At 31.0% G+C, this 15,000-nt stretch overlaps 3 protein-coding genes across 3 annotated transcripts in view; all 3 read left to right on the top strand.

Moving 5' to 3' along the window:
• Positions 1-3,433, top strand: part of LOC140889952 (protein TIC 214-like) — a 6,192-nt gene extending 2,759 nt beyond the window's left edge. The window contains exon 2 of the mRNA XM_073297700.1: positions 1-3,433. This exon is cut by the window's left edge and continues 301 nt beyond it. Within this exon, the coding sequence (XP_073153801.1) occupies positions 1-3,428 (3,428 nt within the window). The 3' untranslated portion in view covers positions 3,429-3,433.
• A 1,918-nt stretch (positions 3,434-5,351) lies between these two features.
• On the top strand, positions 5,352-7,129 carry LOC140889974 (NAD(P)H-quinone oxidoreductase subunit 1, chloroplastic). The gene has a single exon (XM_073297721.1). The coding sequence runs from the start codon at positions 5,352-5,354 to the stop codon at positions 5,916-5,918; it is 567 nt and encodes a 188-aa protein (XP_073153822.1). The 3' UTR covers positions 5,919-7,129.
• A 2,912-nt stretch (positions 7,130-10,041) lies between these two features.
• LOC140889958 (NAD(P)H-quinone oxidoreductase chain 4, chloroplastic) lies at positions 10,042-11,775 on the top strand. Its single transcript, XM_073297706.1, has one exon. It carries the CDS (start codon positions 10,057-10,059, stop codon positions 11,584-11,586), a length of 1,530 nt encoding a protein of 509 aa, XP_073153807.1. The 5' UTR covers positions 10,042-10,056; the 3' UTR covers positions 11,587-11,775.
• The last annotated feature ends 3,225 nt before the right edge of the window (positions 11,776-15,000 follow it).

The following is a 15,000-nucleotide window of genomic DNA, read 5'->3' as shown; positions in this document are numbered from 1 at the left end:
AAGGTTCTATGCGGGCTCAAAGGCGTAAAATAGTAATTTGGAAATTGTTTCAAGGAAACGCGCACGCCCCTCTTTTTTTGAACAGAATGAAAAAATCCGCTCTTTTTTCTTTTGATATCTCCGGGTTGATTAAACAAATTTTTGAAAATTGGGTAGGAAAAAGGAAAGTATTCAAAATTGTAGAGTATACAGAAGAGCAAACAAAAAGAAAAGAAAAAAATGAAGAGAACAAAAGAAAGGAGAAAGCACGAATAGAGATAGCAGAGGCCTGGGATACCATACCATTTACGCAAGTAATAAGAGGTTGCACGTTAGTAACTCAATCCATTTTTAGAAAATATATTCTATTCCCTTTATTGATAATCGCGAAAAATATTGGGCGTATATTTCTATTGCAACTTCCTGAATGGTCTGAGGATTTACAGGACTGGAATAGAGAAATGTATGTTAAATGTACTTATAATGGTGTTCCATTATCAGAAACAGAATTTCCGAAAAATTGGTTGACAGACGGTATTCAGATAAAAATATTATTTCCTTTCTGTCTAAAACCTTGGCACAAATCTAAACTACGATACTCTCAGAAAGATTTAATCAAAAAGAAAAAAGAGAAAGATGATTTTTGTTTTTTAACAGTTTGGGGAATAGAAGCTGAATTTCCTTTTGGTTCACCTCGAAAACGACCTTCCTTTTTTAAACCAATTTTCAAGGAACTCGAAAAACAAATTGGAAAATTAAAAAAGAAGTATTTTCTAGTTGTAATAGTTTTCAAAACAAAAACAAAATCACTTCGAAAAGTTTCAAAAGAAACAAAAAAATGGATTATGAAAAGTGTTAGTTTTATCAAAAAAAAAATAAAAAAACTTTCAAAAGTAAATCCAATTTTATTATTTCAATTAAGAGAAGTATATGAATCGAGTGAAAATAAAGGAGAAAAAGATTCCATAATCAGCGATCAAATAATTCACAAATCTCTTAGTCAAATTGCATCTACTAATTGGCCAAATTCTTCATTGACAGAAAAAAAGATGAAGGATCTGACTGATAGAACAAGTAAAATTCGAAATCAAATAGAAAGAATTAGAAAAGAGAAGAAAAAAATAACTACAAGAATAAATAATATTAGTCCTAACAAAACAAGTTATAATGATAAAAGGTTAGGAAAATGGAAAATATTAAAAAGAAGAAATGCTCGATTAATCTATAAATTATCTCCCCTTTTAAATTTCTTCATTGAAAGAATATACACATATATGTTTTTATCTATCATTAATATTCCCAGAATGAATATAGAACTTTTTATTAAATCAACAAAAAAAATTATTGAGAAATTCATTTATAATAATGAAAGAAAACAAGAAAAAATTAATAAAAAAAATAAAAATCCAATTGCGTTTCTATCAACTATAAAAAAGCCATTTGATAGTATTAGTAAAAAAGATTCACATTTTTTTTATGACTTATCCTACATATCACAAGCATATGTATTTTACAAATTATCAAAAATACAAGTTAGTAACTCGTCTAAATTAAGATCTATTCTTCAATATCAAGGAATTCATTTTTTTCTTAAGCCTGAAATAAAGGATTCTTTTGAAATAGAAGAGATGTTTCATTCGAAATTAGGAGTTTCGAGTTATAAAATGAATCAATGGAAAAGATGGTTGAAAGGCTATAATCAATACGATTTATCTCAGATGAGATGGTCTAGATTAATATCAGAAAAGTGGCGAAATAGAGTTCGTCACTGTCGTATGACGAAAAAGGAAAATTTAAGCAAACGGCATTCATATGAAAAAAACGAATTAATTGATTCCAAAAAACAACAAAAATTTGAAGTCTATTCATTAGCGAATATATCAAATAAAAAAGATAATTTTCAAAAAAACTATAGATACGATCTTTTATCATATAAATTTTTTAATTATGATTATGAAAATAAAACAGAATGCTTTTGTTCTAGATCTACGTTTGAAGGAAATAAGAACCAAGAGATTTATTATAACACACAAAAAGACACCCTTTTTGATATGCTGAGGAGTATTTTTATCAATAATTTTCTAGGAAAGGTAGATATTCTACCTATGGAAAAAACTTCCGATAGAAAATATTTTGATTGGAAAATAATCAATTTTTCTCTTATACAAAGGGTAGATATTGAAACCTGGATCGCGATCGATACTAATAGAAATCAAGATACTCAGATTGGTACTAATAATTCTCAAATAATTAATAAAAAAGATCTTTTTTATCTTATTATTCCAGAAATCAATCCACCAAAATCCCCCGAAGTATTTTTTGATTGGATGGGAATGAATGAAAAAATGTTAAAGCATCCTATATCAAATCTTGAACTTTGGTTCTTCCCAGAATTTGTGTTACTTTATAATGCATATAAAACGAAACCTTGGTTTATACCAAGTAAATTACTTCTTTTAAATTTGAATAGAAATAAAAAAAGTAATGAAAATAAAAAGATCAATGAAAAGCAAAAAATAAGGTTTTTGATACCATCGACTAAAAATCATCGAAATCAAGAACAAAAAGAATCCACAGGCGGAGGATACCTTCACTCTATTCTTTCAGAAGAAAAAGAGATTGAAGAAAATTATGAAAGATCAGACATGAAAAAAGGGAAAAAGCAAAAACAATACAAAAGTAACACAGAAGCAGAACTCGATTTCTTCCTGAAACGTTATTTGCTTTTTCAATTGAGATGGGACGATACTTTGAATCAAAAAATGACCAATAATATCAAGGTATATTGTCTCCTCCTTAGACTGATAGATCCAAGAAAAATTATTATATCCTCAATTCAAAAGAGAGAAATGAGTTTGGATATAATGTTGATTCAGAAAAGTTTAACTCTTACAGAATTGATGAAAAGGGGAGTATTGATTATAGACCCCGTTCATTTGCCTGGAAACGACGATGGACAATTGATTATGTATCAAATCATAGGTATTTCCTTATTTCATAAGAGTAAGCACCAAAGTAATCAAAAATACCAAGAACAAAGATATGTTTTTAAGAATAATTTTTATGAAGCTAGTTCACCACATCAAAAAATAACTGAAACTAGACACAAAGCTCATTTAGATTTGCTTGTTCCTGAAAATGTTTTATCGTTTAGATGTCGTAGAAAATTGAGAATTCTAATTTGTTTCAATTTAAAGAGTAGGAATGGTGTAGATATAAATTCAGTATTTTGGAACGAGAAGAACGTAAAAAATAGAAACCAAGTTTCGGCTGATAATAAACATCTGGATAGAGAGAAAAAGAAATTAATGAAATTAAAGCTTTTTCTTTGGCCTAATTATCGATTAGAAGATTTAGCTTGTATGAATCGTTCTTGGTTTGATACCAACAATGGCAGTCATTTTTGTATATTAAGGATACAGATGTATCCACGAATTAAAAATTCGTGAATAATACGCTTTTTCACTAGATACTTACTACATGCTTATAGGGTATATGATAGGGTATATGAAAGTAACTAAATACACACATCACATGTCTTACATTTCATTCGAATAGCCAATACGAAATTTGTCTCAATTAGATCACGAAAGAAATCAACAGAACCCGCTTTATTTTCGGTCTAAATTCTTCGATGCGAAAATGTACTAATCCTTTTCTATCCTCTATCTAAATCCAATTTTAAATTGATTTGACTTCAGAAAATTAGGAGTTCATAAATTATATTTATTCTTGTATATACCACATTAAAATGAATGGCATTATTATTACTGATCAGTAAAATCCATATCTGTAAAAAAAAGGGGGCAAAAGGCATTTTTTTATGGTCAAAAATTCATTCATTTCGATTATTTCTCAAAAAGAAAACAGAGGGTCTGTTGAATTTCAAGTATTCAGTTTCACCACTAAAATAAGGAGACTTACTTCACATTTGGAATTGCACAAAAAGGATTCTTCATCTCAAAGAGGTTTGCGAAAAATTTTGGGAAAACGTCAACGACTACTGGCTTATTTGTCAAAAAAGAATATAGGGCGTTATAAAGAATTAATTGGTGAGTTGGGTATTCGAGAAATAAAAACTCGTTAATTTGAAGTGTGATACCATTTAAATTAAACTTATTCATTTCAATTTTGCTGAACTTCTTTTTACTTTCAGAAACGCATGGAAGAATGACTCGGGAAAAAACTTATGATTGCATCAACTACAAGAAAAGACCTGATGATAGTCAATATGGGCCCTCACCACCCATCAATGCATGGTGTTCTTCGACTGATAGTTACTCTCGACGGTGAAGATGTTATTGACTGTGAACCAATATTGGGTTATTTACATAGAGGGATGGAGAAAATTGCCGAAAATCGAACAATTATACAATATTTGCCTTATGTAACGCGTTGGGATTATTTAGCTACTATGTTCACAGAAGCAATAACTGTAAATGGACCGGAACAGCTAGGCAATATTCAAGTACCTCAAAGGGCTAGCTATATCAGAGCTATTATGTTGGAGTTGAGTCGTATCGCTTCCCATTTGTTATGGCTTGGCCCTTTTATGGCAGATATTGGGGCACAGACTCCTTTCTTCTATATTTTTCGAGAACGAGAATTGATATATGACCTATTCGAAGCTTCCACCGGTATGCGCATGATGCATAATTATTTTCGTATCGGAGGAGTAGCTGCTGATCTACCTCATGGCTGGATAGATAAATGTTTGGATTTTTGCGATTATTTTTTAACCGGGGTTGCTGAATATCAAAAACTTATTACACGGAATCCCATTTTTTTAGAACGAGTTGAAGGCGTAGGCATTATTGGCGCAGAAGAAGCACTAAATTGGGGTTTATCAGGACCAATGCTACGAGCTTCCGGAATACAATGGGATCTTCGTAAAGTTGATCGTTATGAGTGTTACGACGAATTTGATTGGGAGGTTCAATGGCAAAAAGAAGGGGATTCATTAGCGCGTTATTTAGTACGAATCAGTGAAATGACAGAATCCATAAAAATTATCCAACAGGCCCTGGAAGGAATTCCAGGGGGACCCTACGAGAATTTAGAAATCCGACGCTTTGATAGAATAAAAAACCCTGAATGGAATGATTTTCAATATCGATTTATTAGTAAAAAACCTTCTCCAACTTTTGAATTGTCGAAGCAAGAACTTTATGTAAGAGTTGAAGCACCAAAAGGCGAATTGGGAATTTTTATGATAGGAGATCAGAGTGTTTTTCCTTGGAGATGGAAAATTAGACCGCCGGGTTTTATCAACTTGCAAATTCTTCCTCAGTTAGTTAAAAGAATGAAATTGGCTGATATTATGACGATACTAGGTAGCATAGATATTATTATGGGAGAAGTTGATCGTTGAAATGATAATTGATACAACTGAAATACAAACTATCAATTCTTTTTCCAGATTCGAATCCTTAAAAGAGGTCTATGGGATCATATGGATGCTTGTCCCTATTTTGACTCTTGTATTAGGAATTACACTAGGTGTACTAGTAATTGTTTGGTTAGAAAGAGAAATATCTGCAGGAATACAACAACGTATTGGACCTGAATATGCCGGGCCCTTAGGAATTCTTCAAGCTCTAGCAGACGGTACAAAACTACTTTTCAAAGAGAATCTTCTTCCATCTAGAGGCGATCCTCTTTTATTCAGTATCGGGCCATCCATAGCGGTCATATCCATTTTACTAAGTTATTCGGTAATTCCTTTTAGCTATCGACTTATTCTAGCTGATCTTAGTATTGGTGTTTTTTTATGGATCGCCGTTTCAAGTCTTGCTCCCGTTGGACTTCTTATGTCGGGATATGGATCAAATAATAAATATTCCTTTTTAGGTGGATTAAGGGCTGCTGCTCAATCAATTAGTTATGAAATACCATTAACTCTATGTGTATTATCAATATCTCTACGTGTGATTCAGTGAGACATAAGATTTCCCCTATTTCTTTTATTTATAGCAAGAAAGTTAAATGAGCTGAATATCTATTTTAGATTTTTTTATTCACCATTGGGGTTGATAAACTAAACCAGATAGTTATATGAGTGAAATAAAACGGCTTAAAGATTTGCTGTTAAAAGGATTCAATCTCATTTCCTATGTACAAGAATTAAGTGAAAGTAAAGACATAAGCAGTCGAGACTGTTTACCCCAAGATTAGTTGATTAATCATCATGACTTGAAGCGGGTTCAAAAGATCAACTTATGGGGTTTTTTCCATCTATTAACATAGCGATTGCCCTAATGAGAGATTCAAACAAAATGAGTGGATGGTTAGGAAGACCAAGATACACAAAGGATTAATAATAGAGATTCTGGAAATTATCCAATAGGATATTTCTTTAGAGAAAAGGAATTTGAGTTCGGGCTTTAAGTTGGTAGAAATGATTAAGAAGTACCCCCCACAATTTCGATCTAGAGTATGTTCCTATCCACGATTAAGTAAATAACTATCAAGAACGAAGAAATCTTTTACTTTGGATAATGTACCCTTTATTTTGAGAAAGGAGAATAGGAACGAAATAAAATAGAAAGACTAGAATTGCAAAAAGAGATATTTTTTTTATTCATACCTATCTTTATTTAGTTTAGTTATTTAGAAAGATAGAATTCTTATTATAAAATGCAATCGCTAATTCTTTTTCGTAATCGAAAATTATAGGTTGAGATATCTATGTGATATTCATCTAAAAAGCCTTTTTTTATTCAACGATAAAGTTTTTAATCAACAAAGAAAAATGAAAATTCTTAAAAGATGAGATCAATTCAGAAGCACTTTATTTATTGGAAATCTAGCAGACAGAATTTCATTGGTCTAATTCGAAACCTTAGAATAAACGTTTGACTCTCGAGCGATCTTATAACCACATCAAAATGATGTGGAAAGGTCCTTATTTGTGACCTATGAGGAGCCGTATGAGGTGAAAATCTCATGTACGGTTCTGTAATAGCGACAGGAGCAGTGATGTTATCGTCGACTATGATTATCTAATAGTTCAAGTACAGTTGATATAGTTGAAGCGCAATCAAAATATGGTTTTTGGGGGTGGAATTTGTGGCGACAACCTATAGGGTTTATAGTTTTTCTAATTTCTTCTCTAGCCGAGTGTGAGAGATTACCCTTTGATTTACCAGAAGCAGAAGAAGAATTAGTAGCAGGTTATCAAACCGAATATTCAGGTATAAAATTTGGTTTATTTTACGTTGCTTCGTATCTAAATCTACTTGTTTCTTCATTATTTGTAACAGTTCTTTACTTTGGGGGTTGGAATCTTTCTATTCCATACATATTTGTTCCTGAGCTTTTTGACATTAAAAAAAAAAGTAAGGTTTTTGGAACAATAATGGATATCTTTATTACATTAGCTAAAACTTATTTGTTCTTGTTCATTTCTATTGCAACAAGATGGACTTTACCGAGACTGAGAATAGACCAACTTTTAAATCTTGGATGGAAATTTCTTTTACCTATTTCGCTAGGTAATTTATTATTAACAACTTCGTCCCAACTTCTTTCACTGTAAAAGAATTCCCTATTCACGACTTATCTGAAACAAGAGAAAGAAACAAGTATCAATTTATTTATAGATATTCGATATGTTCCCTATGCTAACTGAGTTCTTAAATTCTAGTCAACAAACACTACGAGCTGCCAGGTACATTGGTCAAGGGTTCATGATTACCTTGACCCATGCGAATCGTTTACCTGTAACTATTCAATACCCCTACGAAAAATTGATCACATCAGAACGTTTCCGGGGCCGAATCCACTTTGAATTTGATAAATGCATTGCTTGTGAAGTATGTGTTCGCGTATGTCCTATAGATCTACCTGTTGTTGATTGGAAATTGGAATCTGATATTCGAAAGAAACGATTACTTAATTACAGTATTGATTTTGGAATCTGTATATTTTGTGGTAATTGTGTTGAGTATTGTCCAACAAATTGTTTATCAATGACTGAAGAATACGAGCTTTCCACTTATGATCGTCATGAATTGAATTATAATCAAATTGCTTTAGGTCGATTACCGGTATCAATAATTGACGATTATACAATTCGAACAATTTCTTCGAATTCACCTCAAATCAAAAATGGATAAAATCGCTATTCAAAAAACATTCCTTTAGATTCAAAAGTCATTTTTTCTTGAATTAGTGAATGAGGTTTTTACTTGGTCAATACAAATGAGCGCTTACTTGGCGATAATTGTGGTTTAATTTGAATTGAAAGTCAATTTCTATTCGAATATGATTTAAAAATATATAGTTTTAAACTCTGCTTTCGAAAATATAGTAGCCCCATAACTGTATCTACATTAATCTACATCACCCCCATTCAAATTTCAATCAATTAAGATTAAGAAGTATCCTGAGAACCTCCTCTTTCCTGGTCAGGTCAATAAAGTCATGAAATATTTTGATTTATTTTTTTTCTATAAAATAAAATGGATTTACCTGCACCAATACATGATTTTCTTTTAGTCTTTTTGGGATCGGGTCTTATATTAGGAGGTCTGGGAGTAGTATTACTTCCGAATCCAATTTATTCGGCCTTTTCGTTGGGATTGGTTCTTTTTTGTATATCCTTATTCTATATTCTATCGAATTCGTATTTTGTAGCTGCTGCGCAGCTTCTTATTTATGTAGGAGCTATAAATGTTTTAATTATTTTTGCTGTGATGTTCATGAATGGGTCAGAATATTACAAAGATTTTTCTCTTTGGACCGTTGGGGATGGAGTTACTTCAATGGTTTGTACAAGTCTTTTTATTTCACTAATTACTACTATTCCAGATACGTCGTGGTATGGGATCATTTGGACTACAAAATCAAACCAGATTCTAGAGCAAGATTTGATAAGTAATAGTCAACAAATTGGAATTCATTTATCAACAGATTTTTTTCTTCCATTTGAACTCATTTCAATAATCCTTTTAGTTGCTTTAATAGGTGCAATTGTTATAGCTCGTCAATAATAAATCTTTAAAACGAAGAATTCAAATAGAATCAACGAAAAAGGAATGTTATAATCCTTTTTTTTATGTTTAAAATAGAAATCCTTTTTCTATTACTATACTAATATATTCCCTTGTTTCCTACTTGTTAGAATCGATTGAATTATTGTTCAGATTGAAAGGAATTAAGATTGATAAGGAGTTGGTTAATGATGCTGGAACATGTACTTGTTTTGAGTGCTTATTTATTTTCTATTGGTATTTATGGATTGATCACAAGTCGGAATATGGTTAGAGCCCTTATGTGTCTTGAACTTATATTAAATTCAGTTAATATAAATTTTGTAACATTTTCTGATATTTTTGATAATCGTCAATTAAGAGGAGATATTTTCTCAATTTTTGTTATAGCTATTGCGGCCGCTGAAGCAGCTATTGGACCCGCTATTGTTTCATCAATTTATCGTAACAGAAAATCAACTCGTATTAACCAATCAAATTTGTTGAATAAATAATATTAATCATATAAATCGAAATTCGAATAGTCATAAATTAATTCAAATTAGCAGGTTTGATAGGTAAAGTACGATCATGGTTGCAAAAAAAAGAAGAAATCAAAGTATTTTGGCCCTACCTCCTAAATCAATTCGGAAGTGGATTAATTCTGATCACTCATTGATTCGTCTGGTATCTAAATATAGGCTCCATTTCTAAGTTAGTTTACTAGATCGAAATCTTATGATGTTCAAAACTTATAGATACAATGTCACATTCAGTAAAGATTTATGATACATGTATAGGATGTACTCAATGTGTTCGAGCGTGCCCCACCGATGTATTAGAAATGATACCCTGGGACGGATGTAAAGCTAAACAAATCGCTTCTGCTCCAAGGACCGAAGACTGTGTTGGTTGTAAGCGATGTGAATCTGCCTGTCCGACCGATTTCTTGAGTGTTCGAGTTTATTTATCACAAGAAACAACTCGTAGTATGGGTCTAGCTTATTGATACGTTCCATAAAACTCTCCTTGAATCCATCTTTTTTTACCGACAAAATGTGTGCTCAAAATATTTTTATTTTGAGCACGCATTTTTCTGGCCCAAATGTATCTTGTCTTTACCACGAATCATTTTCCTTTATTAACAATAATTGTAGTTTTGCCAATATCTGCGGGTTCATTAATTTTCTTTCTTCCACATATAGGAAATCGAGTAATCCGTTGGTATACTATATGTATATGTATTTTAGAACTTCTTCTAACGACTTATGCATTCTGTTATCATTTTCAATTGGATGATCCTTTAATCCAACTAGTGGAGGATTTCAAATGGATCGATTTTTTTGATTTTCATTGGAGATTAGGAATAGATGGACTTTCTATAGGACCTATTTTATTGACAGGATTCATCACGACTTTAGCTACTTTAGCGGCTTGGCCAGTTACTCGAGATTCTCGATTATTTAATTTTCTGATGTTAGCAATGTACAGTGGGCAAATAGGATTATTTTCTTCTCGGGACCTTTTACTTTTTTTCCTGATGTGGGAGTTAGAATTAATTCCCGTTTATCTACTTGTATCCATGTGGGGAGGAAAAAAACGTCTGTACTCGGCTACAAAATTTATTTTGTATACAGCGGGTGGTTCGGTTTTTCTTTTAATGGGAGTTCTGGGTATCGGTTTATATGGTTCTAATGAACCAACACTCAATTTTGAAATATTAGCTAATCAGCCCTATCCTGTGGGCTTGGAAATAATATTATATATTGGATTTTTTATTGCTTTTGCTGTCAAATTGCCAATCATACCCCTACATACATGGTTACCAGATACCCATGGAGAAGCACATTATAGTACTTGTATGCTTCTAGCCGGAATCTTATTAAAAATGGGAGCGTATGGATTAGTTCGAATCAATATGGAATTATTTCCTCATGCTCATTCTATATTTTCTCCTTGGTTGATGATAGTCGGTGCAATGCAAATAATCTATGCAGCTTCAACATCTCTGGGTCAACGGAATTTAAAAAAAAGAATAGCTTATTCCTCTGTATCACATATGGGTTTCATAATGATAGGAATTGGTTCTATCACTGATATGGGGCTTAACGGGGCCCTTTTACAAATAATCTCTCATGGATTTATTGGTGCTGCACTCTTTTTCTTGGCTGGAACTACTTATGATAGAATACGTCTTGTGTATCTTGACGAAATGGGTGGAATAGCTATCCCAATGTCAAAAATATTCACGATGTTCAGTAGCTTTTCTATGGCCTCCCTTGCATTACCAGGTATGAGTGGTTTTATTGCCGAATTAATAGTATTTTTTGGATTACTTACTAGTCCAAAATATTTTTTAATGACAAAACTACTAATTACTTTTGTAATGGCAATTGGAATCATATTAACTCCTATTTATTTATTATCTATGTTACGCCAGATGTTCTATGGATACAAGATATTTAATGTACCGACCTCTTATTTTTTTGATTCTGGACCGCGAGAGTTATTTCTTTTGATCTCTATTTTTTTACCCGTACTAGGTATTGGTATGTATCCTGATTTTGTTCTTTCACTATCAGTTGAAAAGGTTGAAGTTATTCTATCTAATTTTTTTATGGATAGTTTTGATTAATAAAAAAGAAAAAAAATCATTTTTTTATGTTCGTTGTACAATGAAAAAAGAGGTTTTTTTTTCTTCTCTTACGTTAAGTAAAAAAGAAATCAATTTGAACAGGTGAGAACCCTGTGAATTTAATAGTATAGTGATTCACAAGGTTCTCACCTGTTCACACAAAGTTTTTTTATCTGATATGTGCTGTCCACTTTTCTATTCCTATTCATCATAACCCCTTAATTGTAATTGTGATTGTGTTTAATTCAATTATATGTTAATGTAAATGAACCATAACTATGTAGTCCTATTCCTAATAGATTTATCCCAAAATAGCATATCCAAATTATAAGAAATCCAATAGACGCCACAATTGCTGAATAGGTACCCTGCAATTTTATATTTGTTCGAGTATGTAAATAAATCGCGAATACGATCCAAGTAATAAAAGCCCAAGTTTCTTTTGGGTCCCAACTCCAATAAGATCCCCATGCTTCGTTAGCCCATACTGCTCCAGAAAGAATTCCTATGGTTAAAAAGATAAATCCTAGACTAATAACCCGATAACTCCAATAATCCAATTGTTGAATCAATTGGGACCTGTAATAATTAAAAATAGAAGTATTTTTGAAAATATTACTTCGTTCGTTCATGTATTCGATTTCACCAAAGAAAAAGGAACCATTGAAATTTAAAAAACGATTACTCGTAGCAAAAAACTTTTTCTTTTCTCTAACTGTAATGACTATAAGTGATACTGATAATAATGATCCACATAAAAGGGCAGCGTAGCCTAATATCATCGTACTTACGTGCATTATTAACCACTCAGATTGAAGAGCTGGTACTAATATTGTAGATTTGTGTATTTCAGTTAAAAAACCTGAAGTAGCAAAGCCTTGGGTAAAAATAGCACTTGGGCCAATTATTGTGCTTAGAATATTTTTATTTTTTTTGAAACACGGAACTATATGAATAAGGGAAAAACTCCATGAAAGGAAGATTAATGATTCATATAAATCACTTAGTGGAAAATGTTCCGAATAAATCCAACGAGTAACTAATAATCCTGTTATAGAGAACAAATTCATTATCATGCCCTTTTCGGATGAATCATATAGTTTTACGATTTCATCGACTAAAAAGGTTATCAAATGAATTGTAAGTACAATTGAAACGAGCGAAAAAGAAATATGAGTTAATATATGCTCTAAGGTTGAAAATATCATAAGATTATAGGAGTGCTTTAATTAGAAAATCTATATGGAGAGTTGGATTCATTATAGGATCTATTTACTTTTTTTAGGAGATGACATGCCGCCACTCGGACTCGAACCGAGATGCTCTAGCACTGCTTCCTAAGAGCAGCGTGTCTACCAATTTCACCATAGCGGCTTATCTTGAACTCATAATAGTCTATGAATAAGCAATCGTCTAGATTTAAGAATTCGATTGGTTGTAATATTTTTTAAGAAAAATTCAAATTGAGGAATAAAAATTTCTTCAACATAGGTATTTGAAGGTTCATTATTTTAGTTTAGAGTCTTTATTTTGATTTCGTGCATCTTATTTTATACTCTCTTCAATTTGAATTCTTGCAAAATTCAAAAATCCTACTATCAATTCAATTTAAGGGCGAGAACTAAAATTTTTGTTTTAATGAACTATTTCAAAATTTAGTTGATCTCAAAAATCGAAAACAAAAATTGCAGTTTATCACTGAATATTAATAAAAAAAATCCATTTTGAATCAGTCACAATTGACACATTATTTATCCAGAATAATTTCAATAAGTATTTTTGAATGGATTCATCACAAGAGATATAGGGTGGTCTATATAGGAATTTCGAGGAAATAGAAAAGTAAGAAAGTTACACAAAAAGGTTTAGATTTTTAGTTTCAATTATTTTAGTAACGAAAGATATTCGCTCTTCTATAGATATAGAGAAAGAGATATAGAGAAAGTGAATATATAGAAAAAAAACTTAAATTATTGGAAGAAATAGGTTGATGGGGAAAATAATACTCCCCACCTTGAAAACGAAAAGATATACTAAAAAAATCGAGTATCTTGTGTTTTTTTGTTAATAAAAAGAAAGTATTCTTTTTTTTTCGAATTTGGTAAGGTAAACAAAAGAATTTTTTATATATTCTAGATTCTCAAAGCGGCGAGAATTCCATTTTATATTGATAAACTCAGATAGGGAATGGAAATCGAGAATTTTATTTTTGAAATGAAATCAGTCTATTTTTCGAGTCAGGCCGATTCAGATTATTTCAACTTTTTACTAAATATTTTATTTGTTTGTCGCACAAAAAAACTTTTTGAATTCCCGGTAGAAAGAGATTTCCCTAAGGAAAACGCTTTTAACGATGCACAATATCCCTTCTTTTTCCAAACATTTTTTCGAATACGCTTTTTTGATACAGAAGTACGTTTTTTTGGAACTGCCATTTAAATTAAAATTAAGAGATTACTCATTGGTATAGCTGGATGTGAAAGACATCTATTGTTCAAAATAAATATACGTTTTCCTAATTCATTATATATTTAATTTATTAAAAAAAAATATTTTTTTATAAAAAAAAGAATAGGTATAGGTCAACGATATGGAAAAATTGTATAAAATATTACTAAAAAAAATAGAAAATAAAAAAGAATAATATTATTTCTTTATTTTTAAAATAAGTTTTTACATTCCATGGAATATATATCCGTAAAAAAAAGGTTTTACCACTTGGTGTTTTTCTTTGATATTCTTTTCGATTCAAATCTATATTTCCAAAATATGTTGTGCCATAGAAATGGAATTGCTTGAACTTAATAAAATTAAAGAATCCAAAATTACATAACTTGACATAAAATGAAAATACCTCAAGAAAGGTTTAAGATCAGAAACCAACTTTCTGTTTATAAAAAAACTTTATTAAAATCTTTTCTATTAACTTGTCAAACTCGGGAAAATACGCCGAATTTTATTTAAATTTTGAAATTCGAACGAGAATAATTTAAATATTTTTCTTTCATTTGACCAATTGTAACTTCTTGATTTGAATATTTGAAGTAGTTAACATAAACTCCAAAAAAATAAGTAAAAAAAAAGAAAAATGAAAAAATTCTATTTAACAAAAATTCTATTTAAGTTAGTATATATCTTAATTTTTTATTGACTCTTTTGAAAAGGGATACCGGTGAATCGGAAACAATACAATAAATATTAATTACACGAATACACGAATTTAAAAACTTTTTTATGGAACAGACCTATCAATATGTATGGATCATACCTTTCCTTCCACTTCCAGTTCCTATGTTAATAGGAATTGGACTTCTTCTTTTTCCGACAGCAACAAAGGATCTTCGTCGTATGTGGGCCTTTACAAGTATTTTATTGTTAAGTATAGTCATGATTTTTTCAACTAATCTGTCTATT

The sequence above is a fragment of the Henckelia pumila genome, chromosome 1, assembly GCF_033568475.1.
Source record: "Henckelia pumila isolate YLH828 chromosome 1, ASM3356847v2, whole genome shotgun sequence".
Classification (NCBI taxonomy): Eukaryota; Viridiplantae; Streptophyta; class Magnoliopsida; order Lamiales; family Gesneriaceae; genus Henckelia; species Henckelia pumila.
This window is presented reverse-complemented; position numbering and strand designations above follow the sequence as displayed.

Coding starts and splice junctions, on each gene's coding strand:
- LOC140889974 (XM_073297721.1), top strand. CDS start 5,352: ATGATAATTGATACAACTGAAATACAAACTATCAATTCTTTTTCCAGA.
- LOC140889958 (XM_073297706.1), top strand. CDS start 10,057: ATGTATCTTGTCTTTACCACGAATCATTTTCCTTTATTAACAATAATT.